Genomic DNA, 16,558 nt, shown 5'->3' on the forward strand with positions numbered 1-16,558 from the left:
TATCATCTTTAGGAAAGGCCCTACTAATTCTTTGGCTGGTTTGTTTAAATTCAGGAATTGATATAATTAATTTTTCTTCAAATGTTATGTTCTCTTTCTGAATACACAAAATAAAACTTCACAGTCTAAATCGTTTTAAAACAAAAGCCAACCTCGAATAATAATTTGTCTTTGAAGACGTACCTTTTCTTTAGCAAAGAGTCACAGTATCGTGCCAGTAGCTCTGGGGATTTACTGGATGATTGAGCCATTTTTGTCACTGCATTATTATTTATAAATCGACCACAAGCCTATAAATCACAAAAGATAGTGAAATTTTGGGGGAAAAAAAAAAAAGGAGAGAAAATGGTTACCATATGCCATTACATATACTTACTTTGTCCAGTGCAGCCACAAAACCAGCATCATTGTTGAATGCAGACATGACTAAAGCATTGTATTTCTTATGGACATCCAACACTGTCTGTACATACATTTTTGGATCCTGTAACAGAGAAAGATTGTTTGCAACCCACTGACTTTCTGCTTTCTACTTTCTTCTTCCTCTAAAAAGAAGCTACTCATTGGCAAGTTTTTATGGCAAAATGTAAGAAATATTAGAAATATTTGATGTAGTATTAAAAGTTTTAGATACTAGTAGAGGTAGTATCTATCCAGACTAGTTTAGTCTCTGCTTCCAGGACTGACAATTATTACTGCAAGTTTTCATTTACTGCAACCAGTGCAGAGTGTAACTATATTATATAGTACAAAAAACAGAATCAGTTATAAAACCAAAACCAGTAATTCTGCCATTGCAAATACTTTATGGAAAGATATTTCCAGAGACACGAGCTTAATTCCAATCAGACCTGAGAGCTGGATAATCATGAAGTGGCAATTGTTGGAAGAAACACTCAAAAAAAAAAATCTGTAGCAAGAACGTAGTAGTGTATCGCCAATAGGTACAACTTAGTGCAGAGACCTCAGTTGCCACTGACAGTTAAAAAATTATCAACTCAGCACCCAGTGGCATTCAAATGCCAACAAGCATCCAACTTTCAGCACTCAGAACAAGTCCTGCAATTACTGACCTCCGCATCTCAAAAAAGATGTAGTGGAATCAGTAGGAACAGTGGAAGGCAACTAGAACACCATGCAGACAGGACATCTGCTTTACATGTGTCTAAAAAGGCTAGAAGTCTTCAGTTTGGAGATATGAAGTTTAAAAGTGCACATTGAGCCAAGGTTTAGAAAATTGTGAGGATGAGTGAAAAGATGAAGGTTCACCAAACACCACATTTTAAAAATGCAGGGTACTTGATGAAATTAATAGGAAACAAGTTTAAAACAGGTAAAATATGTAATATCATTACGTGTAAGGTAGTGAACTTCTGTACCTTGCTGCCACAGTAGACTGTTGGAAGCAGAGATTATAAGGGGGTCCAAAAATGGATTAAGCAAACTCAAAGGACAGAGTTTGTCATAAACAAAAGGATTGGGCATGGAAGTACTACTGTTAAATCCCTACCATAAGAGTTCTGGATGCTGGGAACAAATAGCAAAAGATGGGCAGGGTTACATCAGGATCCTGAAAAACATTTCCTATTGCCACTGAAGACAGACGCAGACTATGCAGACCACCAGTCTAAGGCTGTGCTTAAAACATAGAACTGATAGGTTATTGAGAATCTCATCAGCAAGAAATTGTGAAGAGAACCTGAAGGACATTCAAAGAGGAGTGTCCTGTTTACAAATCCAAAACAGATAACCAAAAGGAACTAAAAACAGTGGTCCTCTGACTGAAGAGCAGTCCAGTTAATATAGTTAATGGAGTTTAAAACACAACTCAATCAGCAATAAGAATCTAAAATAGGTCAGATGAGTCAATTTGGTATGGCCATTATCCCCACTGACTACAGAGAAACTGAGACACATTTGCTCAGCTGTTAGTGTGTTTAGACACAGTACAGATAAATGAAGTTAGACAGAACCAATCCTACCTAAATGCGACCGAGGACAAACAAGACAATGACTCAAGTAATACAGCGGAGTAATGGATATTGGAAGAAAAGACAAGATGGTTCGCAAGGAAAACCAGACAGAGTTACAAAAATAAAGAACAAATATACAGAAAAGGAAAAAAAGATAAAGGTAAAGCACATACATTTAAGAAACAAGAAAAAGTGCTGTGATAGAGGTTTTTTTCCCTCTCTCTCCTTTAAGTGGCTGGAGTTAGAAGAATACATATAAATCTCAGGCTTCCTCACTCTCGAAGACAAACTGCTGAAAAAGAAGCTTTTATTTTTCTGGGAACTTCAAGGTCTAGGTAAAAAGAAACCTGAGAGTGACAACTTCTTGAGGGATACGTCTACTATGGAGCATATCCAATCTCAAATTTTAAGTTGACATCTATGAATGAAACTGAAGACTCCTTAAGTTGCTTTATGATTCATAAAGCATCACTACTGCTAAAAAGCTAGGTGCTTAGAACTACAGAAATGAAACTACAGACATGTAAAACATTTTAATCTCTGCTAAAACCTGTAGTTTTTACTGCTGTCCATGCAGTTATTACAGACTATTGTTTTAGTATTTACTAGTATGTTCTATTGCTAGTACTATTTCAAGAATATCTGTGACCAATAACTGGTTAAAACTGAACTCTGTCAGAAATCAAAACTTGAACCCAGTTTTAAACAAAATTTACCAGAAATCTATGTTCTATCCCTATTTTGCTTTGCGCAATGCCTTCTTTTTTTTTTTTGATAGTTAGTGTCATATTGTCTATGTTCAAAAGGGTTAAAGGTTTTAAACAACTTCTTAACATTACTGAGATCAATACAAAATTAATCCTGGAATTGTAATGTAACAAAATCAAGAGGGCCAATCATACGGCTAAATGACCACAGTGCTGTGAAAGAAGTGACTTGCTTCTTACATTGCACCCTAACCATCCATTTCAGTTGTCATCTTGTTTCTTCCTTTACCATTTCTCATGCTTTTCCAAACAGAATGAAGTAATTCACCAAAATACTAAAAACAGACTTTCTTCGAACTGTCCCATCCAAGTCAGAAGTCTACACAACAATGAAAAAATAGAGTACACTGGAAACAATGCTTCTTGTAACAAAAATACTACACCACTTAGAGTGGACTTCCAAGTATGTTGTATTTGCACAGCCAGCTTTCTGAGCAGTATGACATCCTGACGGAGCCAAAACTCAGAAAGAAAAGAAACCCCAGAAACAAAATAAAAACACAGAAAAGTAGTAATAACAAGTAGTAATAACACAGCAATATAACTGTTGTTCTAAACCTACCATAAACATCTGAGAATTCTCTATTCTTCATAAATGTTAATGAGTGAGAAGGAAAAAACATGAAAAATTAAGATTTACACTATAGGAGGGTTTCTGATGTAAATTGGCAGTAACCATATATGGACTTATTTTAATGAGATACTTGCGTTTAGAGCAGCTTCTCCACATTTTTCTATTGCAGCTAGACCTTGATTATGAATGTGGGTTTCTAACAGCTTTTTTAGCTCTCCAAGGCCATCCTGGATTCGAGATACAAGGTTATACATACGTCCCAAGTCTGAAAAATAACAAAACAAAGCCAATATTTTTTATTTGTACTAGCTATGACTCCAATTTTTCATGTATAAATTGCCAATAGAAGTTAAACATTCATTACATGCAATTGCCATTGTAAGAAGTCAGAAAAAAACAGCAAAAAATTCTGTATAGTAAACTTTTCCACTAACCTGGAAAGCTACGAGTTCAAGAGAAAACAATCTGTTAAATATTAAGACACATTTTACATTCACAGTGACATCAATAAGAAAAAAAAGGAAACTTCAGTTACAGAAATACATTTACTTCTGATTTCTAGTCTCCATACATTTAAATAGGTGTAATGGTTTAAAAATGGAATTAAACGTTCTTATTTACATGAAGTTTTGAAGTGATGCCTTTAATTAGGACTTGCATTAGTGTTACTGCTAGCTGTGCCAAGAACACAGAATTCTCCACTTGATCACCATCCCTTAGATCTTATTTTGAACAGGACAGTTTTCAGGGACATGACATCACTTGTAGCCTATTCTATATTAACATTTTTATTTGGGGCAGCAACAGTGGAAATTGCAGGAAATTTAAGGCAAACCGTCACACACCGAAGAGACCACTGGCAGATACTCTGTAACATTAGAAACCAACACTAACAGTGTTTAACTATCTGATTACCAATAGAATATTTAGAATTAGATTAGAATATCAATTGATTTTCTTTTACCTCAAGGAAGAAAAAAAGGTTTTGAAATTCATCCCCACAGCATAAAACTACTGAGGGTAGAAAGAAAATCGGGCATCATTTTGCACATATCAAATCTTCATATTAAATTATCATCAGTTTTCGGCCAGTTAGTAATTTTAGATATCATCATTAAAGACGGCATTGTTCTTATTCCTTTTAAGCAGGGCAGATTCTTTGTGCTTTCCTAGTGCAGGACTCAACTTCCCCCCATCCCCTAACCACCTTTTGTTTCATTTAAACAAACAAAAAAAACTCTCAAAACTTTTATATTGGCAAACCAGGTACACAAAAACACTTGGTATTTCTAGTGAACTTGCCCTTACTGAACAGACGCTTTAGTAAAACAGCAAACCATCAAATGAGTTACTATAAAGAAATATGGATATTTCACCTCACTGAATTGATCTTAAGGTTGTCAGCTACATCTAGCTGTATTCTAAAAGTATAAGGGCTTCTCTTGAAGGCTTAGGAGCAATTTATTACCACCTTCAGATTATTAAATATAATGGAGCAATCAAGTAGCGGTATTGCTACCTAACACTGAAATACAACACAGAGCTTGATACCTTTAATAGCAAAGCAATTACACCTCTATTCAGAATTTCCATATAATGCTTTCAGTCCCCTAGAACATTGTGAAGTTTTTAATTTTTGTATTGATCATTTTTGAAAACTGAACAGTTTTTCCCCCCTCTGAAAAATCACATTCTCAGTGTGATGTTAAATTTTTATTACTACCCAGAAATGCTTTTCCTTTACCTACAGAATTTTATAAAAGAGATAGGAAAAACATGCACATGTTTAAGTGTAACAAACTGCTATCCTGCTCAGGGGTCACAGGTTGCTCTATCAGGATGTCTGTATTGGGTGAAATATGGAAGAGATGCTACAAAACAAAGGACCATTTACAATGTAATTACTCCTAAATTATCTTAGGGTCTGTTCCCAATAAATATAATTATTTCCTATAGGTGTAATACTGATTTGAATAGGTTAACAAATGAAAAATATGCTCTTACAACCTAACTGGCTGCACAATGCAATTAAAAAGTTAGAGAATACCAACAGGTGTGTCCTGCAATACAGTATGCTTAATACACTTCGCTTAGGAGGACCTCAAAACCTGTATGCTTTCAGGAGCAAAAAAATAAAGAGTTCATCAAGAGCAATCAAGATTTTATTATGAGTTTAAATAGCCTATTGTAGATTATCCTAACCATACCACAAAGTTTAGGTCCAGTGCTTTAAGAGTGAACTGATTAAAAATTTATATTTCATTCTTTAATCACTATCAAAATAAAATGTTTCTACTCATGAGACTTCAATAGGGCCAAGGAACACTACTGTCATTTGAGTAAGTGAAGCCCGAAATGAGAAAAGGAAGCATTTTGAAAATGAAGAAAATTCAGGCATTTTAAAACACCTCATCAGTCTTTGATATAACTCAAGTGAAAGTTAAAGAAACACACCAAAAATAAAACATAAGATGGTACCCAAGACTCAAGGTATTTTTTTTTTTTTCCTTTTCACACCAGGAAGGCTTCCTGAGTCCAGACAAGTTTTCTTGATTGAGCTTCTGCTATTTCTATTGTCAGAATATATTTATGATGCCATTTTACTATTCAGCACCTATCTCTATATAAAAAAAACTCCATTATAGATTAAGTACATTTATTAATAAACAAAACATCCGACCTTTAACGACTACTACAGGACAAAAAAAATCTTCTATTCGCATCTGTAACAGGTAATTTCTGATCTACTCATCATGTTTAATTGCCCTGTTTTGAAGTGTCTCTTAGTTATAAACATAATTATAGTAATTATGCAGAGTTGCTCTTTAAGGTTGATATGTAGAGTCATAGTTGCAATGCACAACTATCAAACCAACAGTATTGTCAATATTAACTTACTACATCTCTTCAATTCTGTCATTTCTTTATAAGCCATATTTCAGCTATAGAGCCTTATCTTGATTTCCTATAGTTTTAATTAATTCCTCTATTGCAAAAAATCCGAAATACCATTCTTCTTCATCACCTGCATTATTTGACCCTAGTTCTGACTATTTTGTGCAAAGCATTAACTCCTGAAGAAACTCTTAGTAATCAGTGCAATTGATAATTCCTTAGAGATAACCAAACTCTTAACTTATTTTAGAGGAACTACTGAAGAAACCTTTATGCTGTTTGTTCTCTGTGAAGGCATAAACTTAATTCACTTGATTTTAGCTGTGAAAATGAGTCTCATCAAGTAATAATTTGTACCTTTGTGCTCTATATGCAGTTCTATTTAATATTTTAGAAGCTACTTTTTATTTCTTCTATTCCTCTTTTAAATTCCAGACAACTTAGATTTTAAAATTCTCATTGCTGACTCAGGAAGGTCCATGTAATAAACTGAAACAGCTGGTGAGACTACTGATCTGTTTTCTGTCTCAAGACTCGTGAAAGCTTCCGTTCCTGCTGGAAGAATAGCTCAAGTGCTCTTGAAGCCATTCCAGCCAAGCTAAAATTAGTGCTGTTTTGCCTTAGTATTTAGGATTGGAATGGGCTTCTTGAGGCAATATCCTGAACTGTTCCAATTTAATCAAAAGTTGTTTGTTATCAATTTGATGTCTATCTTTTATCTTAATCTGACTGGGAAAAAAAAAACACAAAAAATCATGTTTAGCTATCAACAGAATTTATGTCATTCACAAACCATCAGGGAAGAACACTCAAGCCTAAAACCAATGTCTTAATTAACCTACCTTCATTTTTGTCAGCATCCAACAAATTCTGAAACTCTGTATGAAATATTTCCAGGTGTTTTTCAATAAGTACTTGCTCACATTTCCGTGCTAATTCATCTTGTGTGCTCTCATGGAGATATACTTGAACTCTACGCTGTTCTTCAAGAAGACGAGCTTCAGCCTACAGGAAAGAAAGACAGGCATGAAACCTGTATGGAAGGCAAAGATCCAATATAGTAGAAAACAGATGTCTATTTAGTAAATTAATCTAGAAAAGAAACAAAAAATGCCTAATCTCTCATGAATGCAGTGCTATGGTACCCTCACTGTAAGCATTATTTTTCTGAGAATCATGATGTGATCCCTTCCACACTACACTATATACATATGGAATCAATGTCGATGTTGATGATAATATCCTACACTGTTGAAAAGGGGGAGAATCACAATAAAATTGTCTTCCCTTATGATTCTGAATAAGAAGTTTTCAGATGGGAATACGCTGTCAGAGAAAGCCGCTGACATACAATGCTTGCAGTTTCAGCATCATCAAGCTCTCCAGCTACAGTTTATGCCTGCACAAAACTACAAGGCACAAAACTAGAATCTAACAGTACACCCGTTATAAACTTATTTGAATGTTCTCATATACATTCTTAAACAGAAAAGCTTCCTAATAATCTACAATCACTTTAAACTGTACCAGTATTTGATTTAGCATATGAAATACTACATATGCATATCTTTCTGGAAAAAGAAAATTCTAAGTGTCATTTGAGAAGCACTACTTTATTCCAAAATGTAAAACCGAAGGTTTTTTATATAACAATGACCTCTACTTTGTTCGTAAAAGTGTTAAAGATTCCCTTTGTAAGGCACATGTAAGAGTAATACGCTATTAGGGATAAGGTACATATGTCCCTTTATTAGCCCAGATTATTTAAATTAATAATGTCACCAAGATACTATTTATCCCCAATCAGAACTCAATGCACAGTGCTTCCATGGGAAAGTCAAGCGTACTAATAACAGATTACTTTTCCTAGTTTATAATTCCAACAGATGACTTAAGATTCTCTTATTGCCAGGATGACACGTGACTGATTGACAACTTGCAGCTTTTCACTTCAGTGTTATTTATTAATTTTCGTAACAGAAAAGAATTGTATCAGGACGTCAGTAATAATTATGGAGAGTACTATTCTGTTCCAGGCATTTAAGTGGCATGCATGATTACAATACCCAAACAGAAAAAATTAAGACAAATATTGTAAGACAGTTTTGTGTAAGTCAAAAAATACGTTAAGAACTCCTGACACAGTGAGGTAAGAAAAACTGAAGAACAAACCTATCTGAATTTTAAATAAATAAATAGTTCTGATAATTTGCATGATCCTTCCAGTAGACCACATAGACCAGATAAATCAGTCAAGACAATTTATTCCAGTAAATAAATTTTTAGCTTCGGTAATTCCCCTTTCTGGAAGGTCATATCCCTTAGTTTGTATCATTTTGCAAGCTTTTACCATTTTTGCTAGCTCCATTTAAAATGCTCCAATAATGACATTTACTATAGAGTCTATAATACATCTTCTTGAGTTTCATCAGTTAAATCCCAAATCAGTTAGAAGACACTAAGATAGACAAAACTTCCTATATATATATATACACACAATATACACACACACACACCATATATTAGTATACAACTGATCAGACTTGCAAGGCTACATGCATCCTTGCTGAAGATTTCCCTTGCCTTCCAATAGCTTTCTATACATTTTCAGCATCAACTGAAAAGCAAACGTTAAGCTTCAAGCAAAGCAAGTTGCTCTTCTGTGCATTTTTCAAGTTTTTAAGATCGCTTGAGGTACTACTAAGTTTGTTCTACTTGCTACTAATCCCTACTTCTTGAAATAGCAATGACCTTCAGACAGCTTTTTACTGTCCTGTACCAAGAAACCCTGGATGAGCCATTCATTCACATTATGAATGACTAAAATTCCCTTACTCTGTTTTTGTATCTATACCTATATCTCAGAAGATAAAATAGATTGTTAGAGGAGGAAAGTTAAGACAAATTGAAAGAGAAGCACCAAAAATAATGAATTCAACATCAACACAAATGTAAATACAGAAATGCCTAAGAACAATTGATGCCAGGCAACTCTCCCAATACACTGAAAATGGGATTCATTATACTGTAATATTTCTAGGAGTTCCCCCCCACACACACTTTTTTTTTTTTATTATTCAGTAAATCATTAACTAATGCCACAGAAGAAACGTCTGATTCTTGGCAAAGAGCTGCACAAAGATGTTACAGCAAGAGACATGACTGCTACATGTACCTGCATACTGCATATTCAAAAAGCTCTGTTTTTTAATTAAACAAAGGAAAAAAACCTCTATTCAGAAAGCAAGGAAATGTACTAAATATATATATACATACAATTTTCAAATTCACTAAGACTGACCCAATAACTGGGCTGGAAATACAATTTGTTTATTCAGGTTGCTCTTAATCACCCTGTCTGGGATCCTCCAAATGAGAGAGACCAAGAAGAGACCAAGAATTTGAACCTTGCTTCTGTTGACGAGAGTGACTACGTAGGGTTCACTAAATGAAACTATTCTGAAAGAACGAATGCTGATTAATGATCTACTTCCTCTGTGGAGGCCAGCTTGCTCAGGAAGAGATTTCAATAATGTGCTAACACACAAAGTTCCTGGTACAGGAATAGCAAGCTTGCAGATCTAAAGCAAAATGATTATTCTGGTGTCAAATCCTCAAGTCTAACAAAAATCTGTATTTATTTTAACTTCCTTTTCTGTTTTGCCAATTAAGAAAGTTTCAAATTTTTGTTTTACTTAATGAAAATCACTAAGGAGACAAACTTCAGACCAGATAAAAAGTAAAACATAGAAGCATATCACCTCAGGGAAAAAAGCTAAATTGTTTTGCTTCTGTAAAATAATTGGCATTTAAGAAACTAGTAATAAAAGTCAAAAACTTAGTATTGCTTTAACTCTAACCAGAAAATAACCACAAAGCCATTAAATAACCTACCTTCTTCATGTACTCTGTGACTGGGTTCTGTTGCAAGAATTCAGTACTTTCTCGTGTATAAAATCTCTCTGTGTCAGCAAGAAACTGTGATTCAAATGATTCTTTATAGACTGTTAATGTAGGTCCTTTTGCAAATGCATCATCTTCATTCAGTCCCAGCTCCACTACAAAAAAAAGAGCAAATATTAATAAAATTGTCTTTTATTACATCGCCCTGTGCAAGTAAACAGGTAGTCTCCTAACTGACATGAAGGTAATAAACTGGGACAGTATCAGCACCACTTTTTTTTTATTTTTAAAAAAGTAGTATATATTTATAGCATTTAAAAGCAGCACAAGGACATGAAAAACTCCACTCTCTCAAAATATAGTTCAAATCCCCCCTTCCGTATTTTCCCCTCTTAAGAGTTACACGTTATATGCATACTTATTTTTAGTTATGAAACTGGTCATTAATCTGCATGGCAAAACTCTCAACTTCATGCAAATGGGGAAAAAAAATCCCACTCTACTCTGTAAACTGCTACTTTCACCCTTCCGTTTTTTCTCTAAAACTGATTCATATGCAATCAACATTATCATTTTTGCTTTCAAACTTTACAAATATTTATTACCTGTAAATATGCATCCAGCGTCTCTACATACATGAAGTTAAACTTCATATTACTGTATTTATTTTACTCTAAAACGATATTTACTGAACATCCAAGGAGAAGAGACAGGAGTCTACTTCTGAGTTCTGATAGGGGATTATCATCACTATTTTTTAAAAAGAAAATAATTAAACCTTAAAGATATCTCATTTACCATAAGATTGTACAACTCCACTGATCAGCCTGGTATTGATAGTTTCACCATTTCTTTCCTTTTCAATCAGTTTCAACACAGCATTTGTTACCTTTGAAAAGAGGGATTAAAAGCAAGTCAAACACAGAAAAAACAGCTGGTAGGTCCAGATGGGTATTTAATCAGGAATGTATTCTTATGTTAAAGACAAGTCAAGATCCTTGAGAACAAAATTTAAGGATACCTGAATATATAAAATTTCTACAGACATCACTGAGAGTATGCTACACCTGTAAGTTCTACAGTGTGATTACAGTACAATTAGTGGTGAGCTATAAAAGGGTATGAATGTGCTTAGGCTTTTTTGTTTGTTCCCTTTTATTTACTTCAAATGTTCTTTTTTTTTTGTTGTTTTTTTAATTCAAAAAACACCCAAACCAAACTTCTGTTTGCTTTATACCTGAAATACAAGAAAACATTGCAATAAGAGCTAACCAACCACCTGTACTCTAAAAGAAAGCTACTGTTCATGCTGATGGATACCGTGGTATAACTACTGCTCCTTTACACTGAAATACAACTAGCACTTTCATTATACAGTACATCTTTTCATCATAAAAAACTAGTAAATAAGAGTGAAATATACATAAACACAATATTTCATTGTGATAGAATCATCTTGTTTTATATTGTACTGACTCACTAATTAAAAAATATTTGGTTGACTTGAATCTCCCAGGCATCAGAGTAAGTTAAAAGATCCATAGTAACACGAGATCAAAATCTGGATCAAAATCTCAGCCTTGTCACTATCTGTTCTCTCAAAATCCTGACTTTCTCAAACCTTAAGACATCACTGTCACTATGTACTCCTGCCTGTCCTGCAAATATTAGAAGTTGTTACTTCATTTAAGGCTAGCTTCATTAAAGAATGCCAAGGATCCTCTAAGCAAAGAGATAATGGAGCAGTGTTGATATCAAAGTTCAACTACTAAAAACAGATAAATAAAATTAAGGGAAGGTTAATTCCCTCAAAATATTTTATCTTCTTAACATCACAAAAAAGGAGCAGAAATCTATTTTATTTTCTGGGGCTTTTTTGTGCCCCTAGTTCTCCTTGGAGCAGTCACCAAGAATATATAAAATTAACCATCTAAAATAATGCTATAGTTATACAATCTGTACACACACACATATATGTATATAAATATACCTGTTTATTTAATGGCCTGAATAAGCAGTCTCTCCAGGTCACCAAGGCAAGCTAGAGGAAGGGAGGTGAAAGATGGAGTTAAAAAAAGAAAAAAGTACTTGTACACACACAGAGCATAACTCTTTAAGGAAAATTGATATAGTACACTAAGTAATCAGAACTTATTTTTACGATTATGTTCTGGCACACAGATTTCTCATGCAATAAAACTGTTTCACAGAAAAATTACCTTTTGCTTTACTGCTAACTCTACTTAAGGTAGAGTTACCTAAGGTGTCCCCTTTTCTGACAGTGATCCACTGCCAGCTCTGAAAAATAACAAACCTTGCATATTACTTTGACGTTATACTGCTTTTTCTGTTAATGATTTTTCAGGCTGGCACAATCCCTTAGCGCTAGACTAGTGAAAGGTAGAACAGTGGAGAGGGAGGTAAGTAAGGATATCAACTGTTTTTCTACCCTACACAAAGTTATTTCAGTGAAAAAGTAAAACACATTTCCTAATGCATCTCCAGCAAGGACAATACTTATCCATTATAAAAAAAACGTACTTTTAGCAGAAAATCTTCATCTTGGATAACCATGTTCTTCTCTTATTATATTTGAAAAAAATTTAAAAAAAAATAATCAAGATCACATATCAATCTTCCAGACTGATATTACAAACCAAATGTTGTCTAAATCTTGACAGTTTGAATGCTAAAAGATTTGTAGAGATGCATTGAAGTTAACAGAAAAAGGCAATTCACTTCCTGGTCTTGTATTTGAAACACTTGACTGAATTCTAAGTGGAAAGACAAGGCTACGTAGATACATACAGATAACAGTACAAGCAGCAAATATCAAGAAGGGACAGCTCTTGTCAGATTGATACTGGTAGTCCCAATAGGTACCAAGTGGATTACACATCCTCACGTTTAGACCCATCGAACTTTTATAATATAATGGCGTGGGGGATAAGGAAAGAGGTGCAATTTCTTTTAACAAATTCTATGATGCCCACTTCAAAACTTCTGTAAATGTCCTACAAACAGCAAGTTTCAAGGAGTGATTTGTAGGATGAGAGTGCAAATAAGACAGACAAAATGGACAAATCACTCACTTCAAAAGGCTACCTACCGAATAAATTTCATATATTCCTTTACGACCTTCATCGCACTCACGACGAACCCAATGTCGATTGAGGTAGGCACATATCCCATTCAGTACTTTGCTTGAAAACCTATAGTCTTCCCACTGTTGAGTGTAGAATTTCAGCACACTCTCATCCATCAAATCTTCACCGTCCTAAAAAAAAAAAAAAAAAAAAACAACCAAAAGTTTGCCAGTAGTATTGGGTAAAATTAGTAGTATTTTTTATAAAAAAGTAGTATTTAAGGTAAAAAGACATAAGGGTATACAATAAATGTATGCCATGAAATAAATTTATAGGAAACAGGACTAATAATTTTACTTTTGCAATAAAAAAGTACAAAACAAAACACAATACTCCCAAAACAAAACAAAACAAAAAAATCAAACAAAAAACACAAAAATCATGAAAGGAAAGCATAGACAAAGACGCTCTCTCCTGAAAGAGAGAGATGGCTCTATATTAGAAACAGACAGCTACACTGATGAGTGTGCTAGGGCGAGGGAGAAGTACTATGCAGAAATTCAGGTATCTTTCCAAACTGGACCAGTACAGTTTGAATTGACATGGAAATAAAACAGGAATGCATTCTGAATAAAACCTTGAGACACCTTCATGCAGTCATGTAAATTAATTACAAGGTAGACTTCAAGACTAAGAATTCTTTTACTGTTGCTCAAAACTAAAATCCTAAAAATCAAAAGCATGGTTCCTTAATATTGAACCCTTTTCCAAAAGCAAATAGGAAAATTTTCTCTTACAATGCAGCCCATTGCTCTATTAGTAATGTATCAATTATAATAAATTAAGGTCTACCATCAGGCATTTTCAACATTACAGGCAACCATTTTTTCAGCACTACTAATATGCTGGTTAACAGGTTAGAAAGTCTGGCTATACTTGTTCAAGTTACAGGACAATTTAAGATGACATATAACGTTACTTTTATAACACACATACACATCCCTTTGGCAGGAAGAGGGGGAAAAAAAGCTTATGCCGAGGTAAAGCCTACAATACCTTCTAATGTTTAATGTAATGCTTGAGATGAAAGCAGATTTCAAGATCATTCAATTTACTTCCAATGACTGCACACGGTTCCAGTTTTGTTGGTACAAGTTTTTCCTCAAGTCAGCCCATATTACTACAAACACCAATTGATCTAACATTCCATCTTACCTTAAGAAGATTTGTCAAGTAATTCTTCAGAAATTCTTTTAGGCGTTTGTACAACTCCAAACCCACAAACTGAGCACCTCCAGGTGTTTGGCCCTTTTTTGATTTAGAAGGAGGTACTCCAGCTCCACGTGCTTGATTAGACTGGTGTACACTAGTACAGTAGTTATAAACGTGACTGACAAGGAAGTTAAGGAATATGTATGTGTGAGCACAGGACATTAAGAATACAATAAAAAAATCAAGTTAATTTAAAGAAACTATTTTTGTATTACTGTAAATGACTTCACCATATATTACATTAACTCACGTAAAATAAAATCAAAGCTAAGAAAAATAAAGTAATTTTAAGCAGAACTATCTGTAGCAGAAGTGTGCACTGTGGACTGCACTGCAAATACTGATAGGAACATTAAATTTACCTAACAAGACCACTAACAAAATGAAGTAGTGGAATTTTCTGAGAAGGTTGTTTTTAAGGTTTAAATTGAATTTATCTGATGTATTATAATGGCTTTCTAAACATACATAAGCTTTCATATGAACAGAAAGAAATTTCAACACTTTCCTCAACATAAAGACAGCTTCATGATGAGATTCACCGAAACCCAATTTACAGCTAGAAGCGTAACTGAACTATCTGCTTGCAGTACTTTTTCCTCTCATATTAGTACAACCTGGAAGACTTATTGTATCTGTTAGCATGACATTTCAAGAGAACATTCTGTTTTCCGGAAGAAAAAAAAACACCACCACCACCAAACATTCAAATATTCAGAATTCTTTCAAAGTACTACGTGGAAATCACATTGCTTGAAACACTTCATGGAAGAAAGCATCCTAAAAGAAACTGCACTCCACAAAGAAACAACCTAGGTCAGTAACACTGAATGCAACTGGACATTGATGATGTGATAACAAAAGTTACTGTGATGACTCACTCAATAAACAATTAGCCAACAAGAAGAAAGGTACTGAGCAGTCATGCTTCTACTGATAGTCTAAGGGCAGGCTTTTGAGTCACATCTCTCGTTAGAGCAATGTTGTAATAAGTGATCTAAAAGGTCTAATTTGGCTTTAACTTGTGTTTTAACTAATGGGTCAAGCTTTAACCACTAGACAGGCTTTGCCCATGGTATGCCGCACATTAGGAAATTAGTATATTGCCGAGATTTGGCTTTTTCGTCCCCTTCTGAAAGACCAGCACAATAAAATGAAAGAAATCAGTGTGATTAAATACCAAGGGAATTAGAAACCCAAAATACACAGTCCATTACAGTCATAACAGACTTGCTGCTGGTATTTAAACAGTAAAGCTCAAGCAGAAAAAAATCTGAAAAATACTCAGTTACCTCCTTTGCAATTTCTTTAAGAAATATTTCATAAACAACTCAGAATCTTAAACTGGGTTTTCAGCTTCAGAGTGTACTCTACAAGGAAAGAGACTCATTTTTTTTTTTTGATGAATTTCAAAGGAAAAGTCTATTTCTATCCTATACTCACATGCTTGCTTAGAAAGTCATCTCATTCTGCCCAAAACGATAATGTTCTTTGCCAAAAATTAACCATTTTTGAAAATGTATATTATAACCTCAGTCCTTACCTGTTACCTCTTCTATGTGCCAAATAGTGATAGCAAACAACAGTCTGAAACCTTTATTTGTGCTTAGTAACCAAAGCTTTATCAGCTTCCTAATCTCTTATCAGCCACTTATTACCTGAACATTATCGATTTCTTTCAGCTCCTAGCTACTTGTTTGTTCAACTTTCCTGGCACTGTCACTACTTTTATCATCTAGACTCCAATTTCAGAATTCCCCATTCAAGTGAGCAATGCTATACAGTACAACAAATTTTCTCTGGATACAAAACTTTTCCCTCCCACGAAGAAGAAAAGCAGGGCTTACCTCACAGTTTAACTTTAAAATATTTAACCTAAGGTGCTCTGGATTGTGTATGGGAAGTCCCTCCATAATGATGCAAGGAATTTAGGGTTTTGATTTATAAATACTGAGCTTGGAGTTTTGCCTCCTCCTTCTCGTAGCTCTCCTAACCCAAGTGGCTTTGATCAAGCCTAAAAATACAAGGAGCCCAGATGGTGAGTAATTCTTATGTTTTTTGTGAATACAGCCTGATGATAATAATACT

General features: G+C 34.3%; 1 protein-coding gene across 4 annotated transcripts in view; it reads right to left on the minus strand.

The window, feature by feature from the left end:
- The window catches only part of CUL1 (cullin 1), a 50,671-nt gene that overhangs the window by 10,915 nt on the left and 23,198 nt on the right, over nt 1-16,558 (minus strand). For all 4 annotated transcript variants that reach the window (XM_040550377.1, XM_040550374.1, XM_040550375.1 and 1 more), the window contains 9 exons: nt 14,414-14,588; nt 13,222-13,389; nt 12,103-12,153; nt 10,911-11,001; nt 10,104-10,267; nt 7,052-7,214; nt 3,449-3,579; nt 377-484; nt 184-290 (listed from right to left, as the gene is read on the minus strand). In XM_040550377.1, the coding sequence (XP_040406311.1) occupies nt 184-290; nt 377-484; nt 3,449-3,579; nt 7,052-7,214; nt 10,104-10,267; nt 10,911-11,001; nt 12,103-12,153; nt 13,222-13,389; nt 14,414-14,588 (1,158 nt within the window). The remainder of the gene's footprint in view (nt 1-183; nt 291-376; nt 485-3,448; nt 3,580-7,051; nt 7,215-10,103; nt 10,268-10,910; nt 11,002-12,102; nt 12,154-13,221; nt 13,390-14,413; nt 14,589-16,558) is intronic.

The sequence above is a fragment of the Cygnus olor genome, chromosome 2, assembly GCF_009769625.2.
Source record: "Cygnus olor isolate bCygOlo1 chromosome 2, bCygOlo1.pri.v2, whole genome shotgun sequence".
Lineage (NCBI taxonomy): Eukaryota > Metazoa > Chordata > Aves > Anseriformes > Anatidae > Cygnus > Cygnus olor.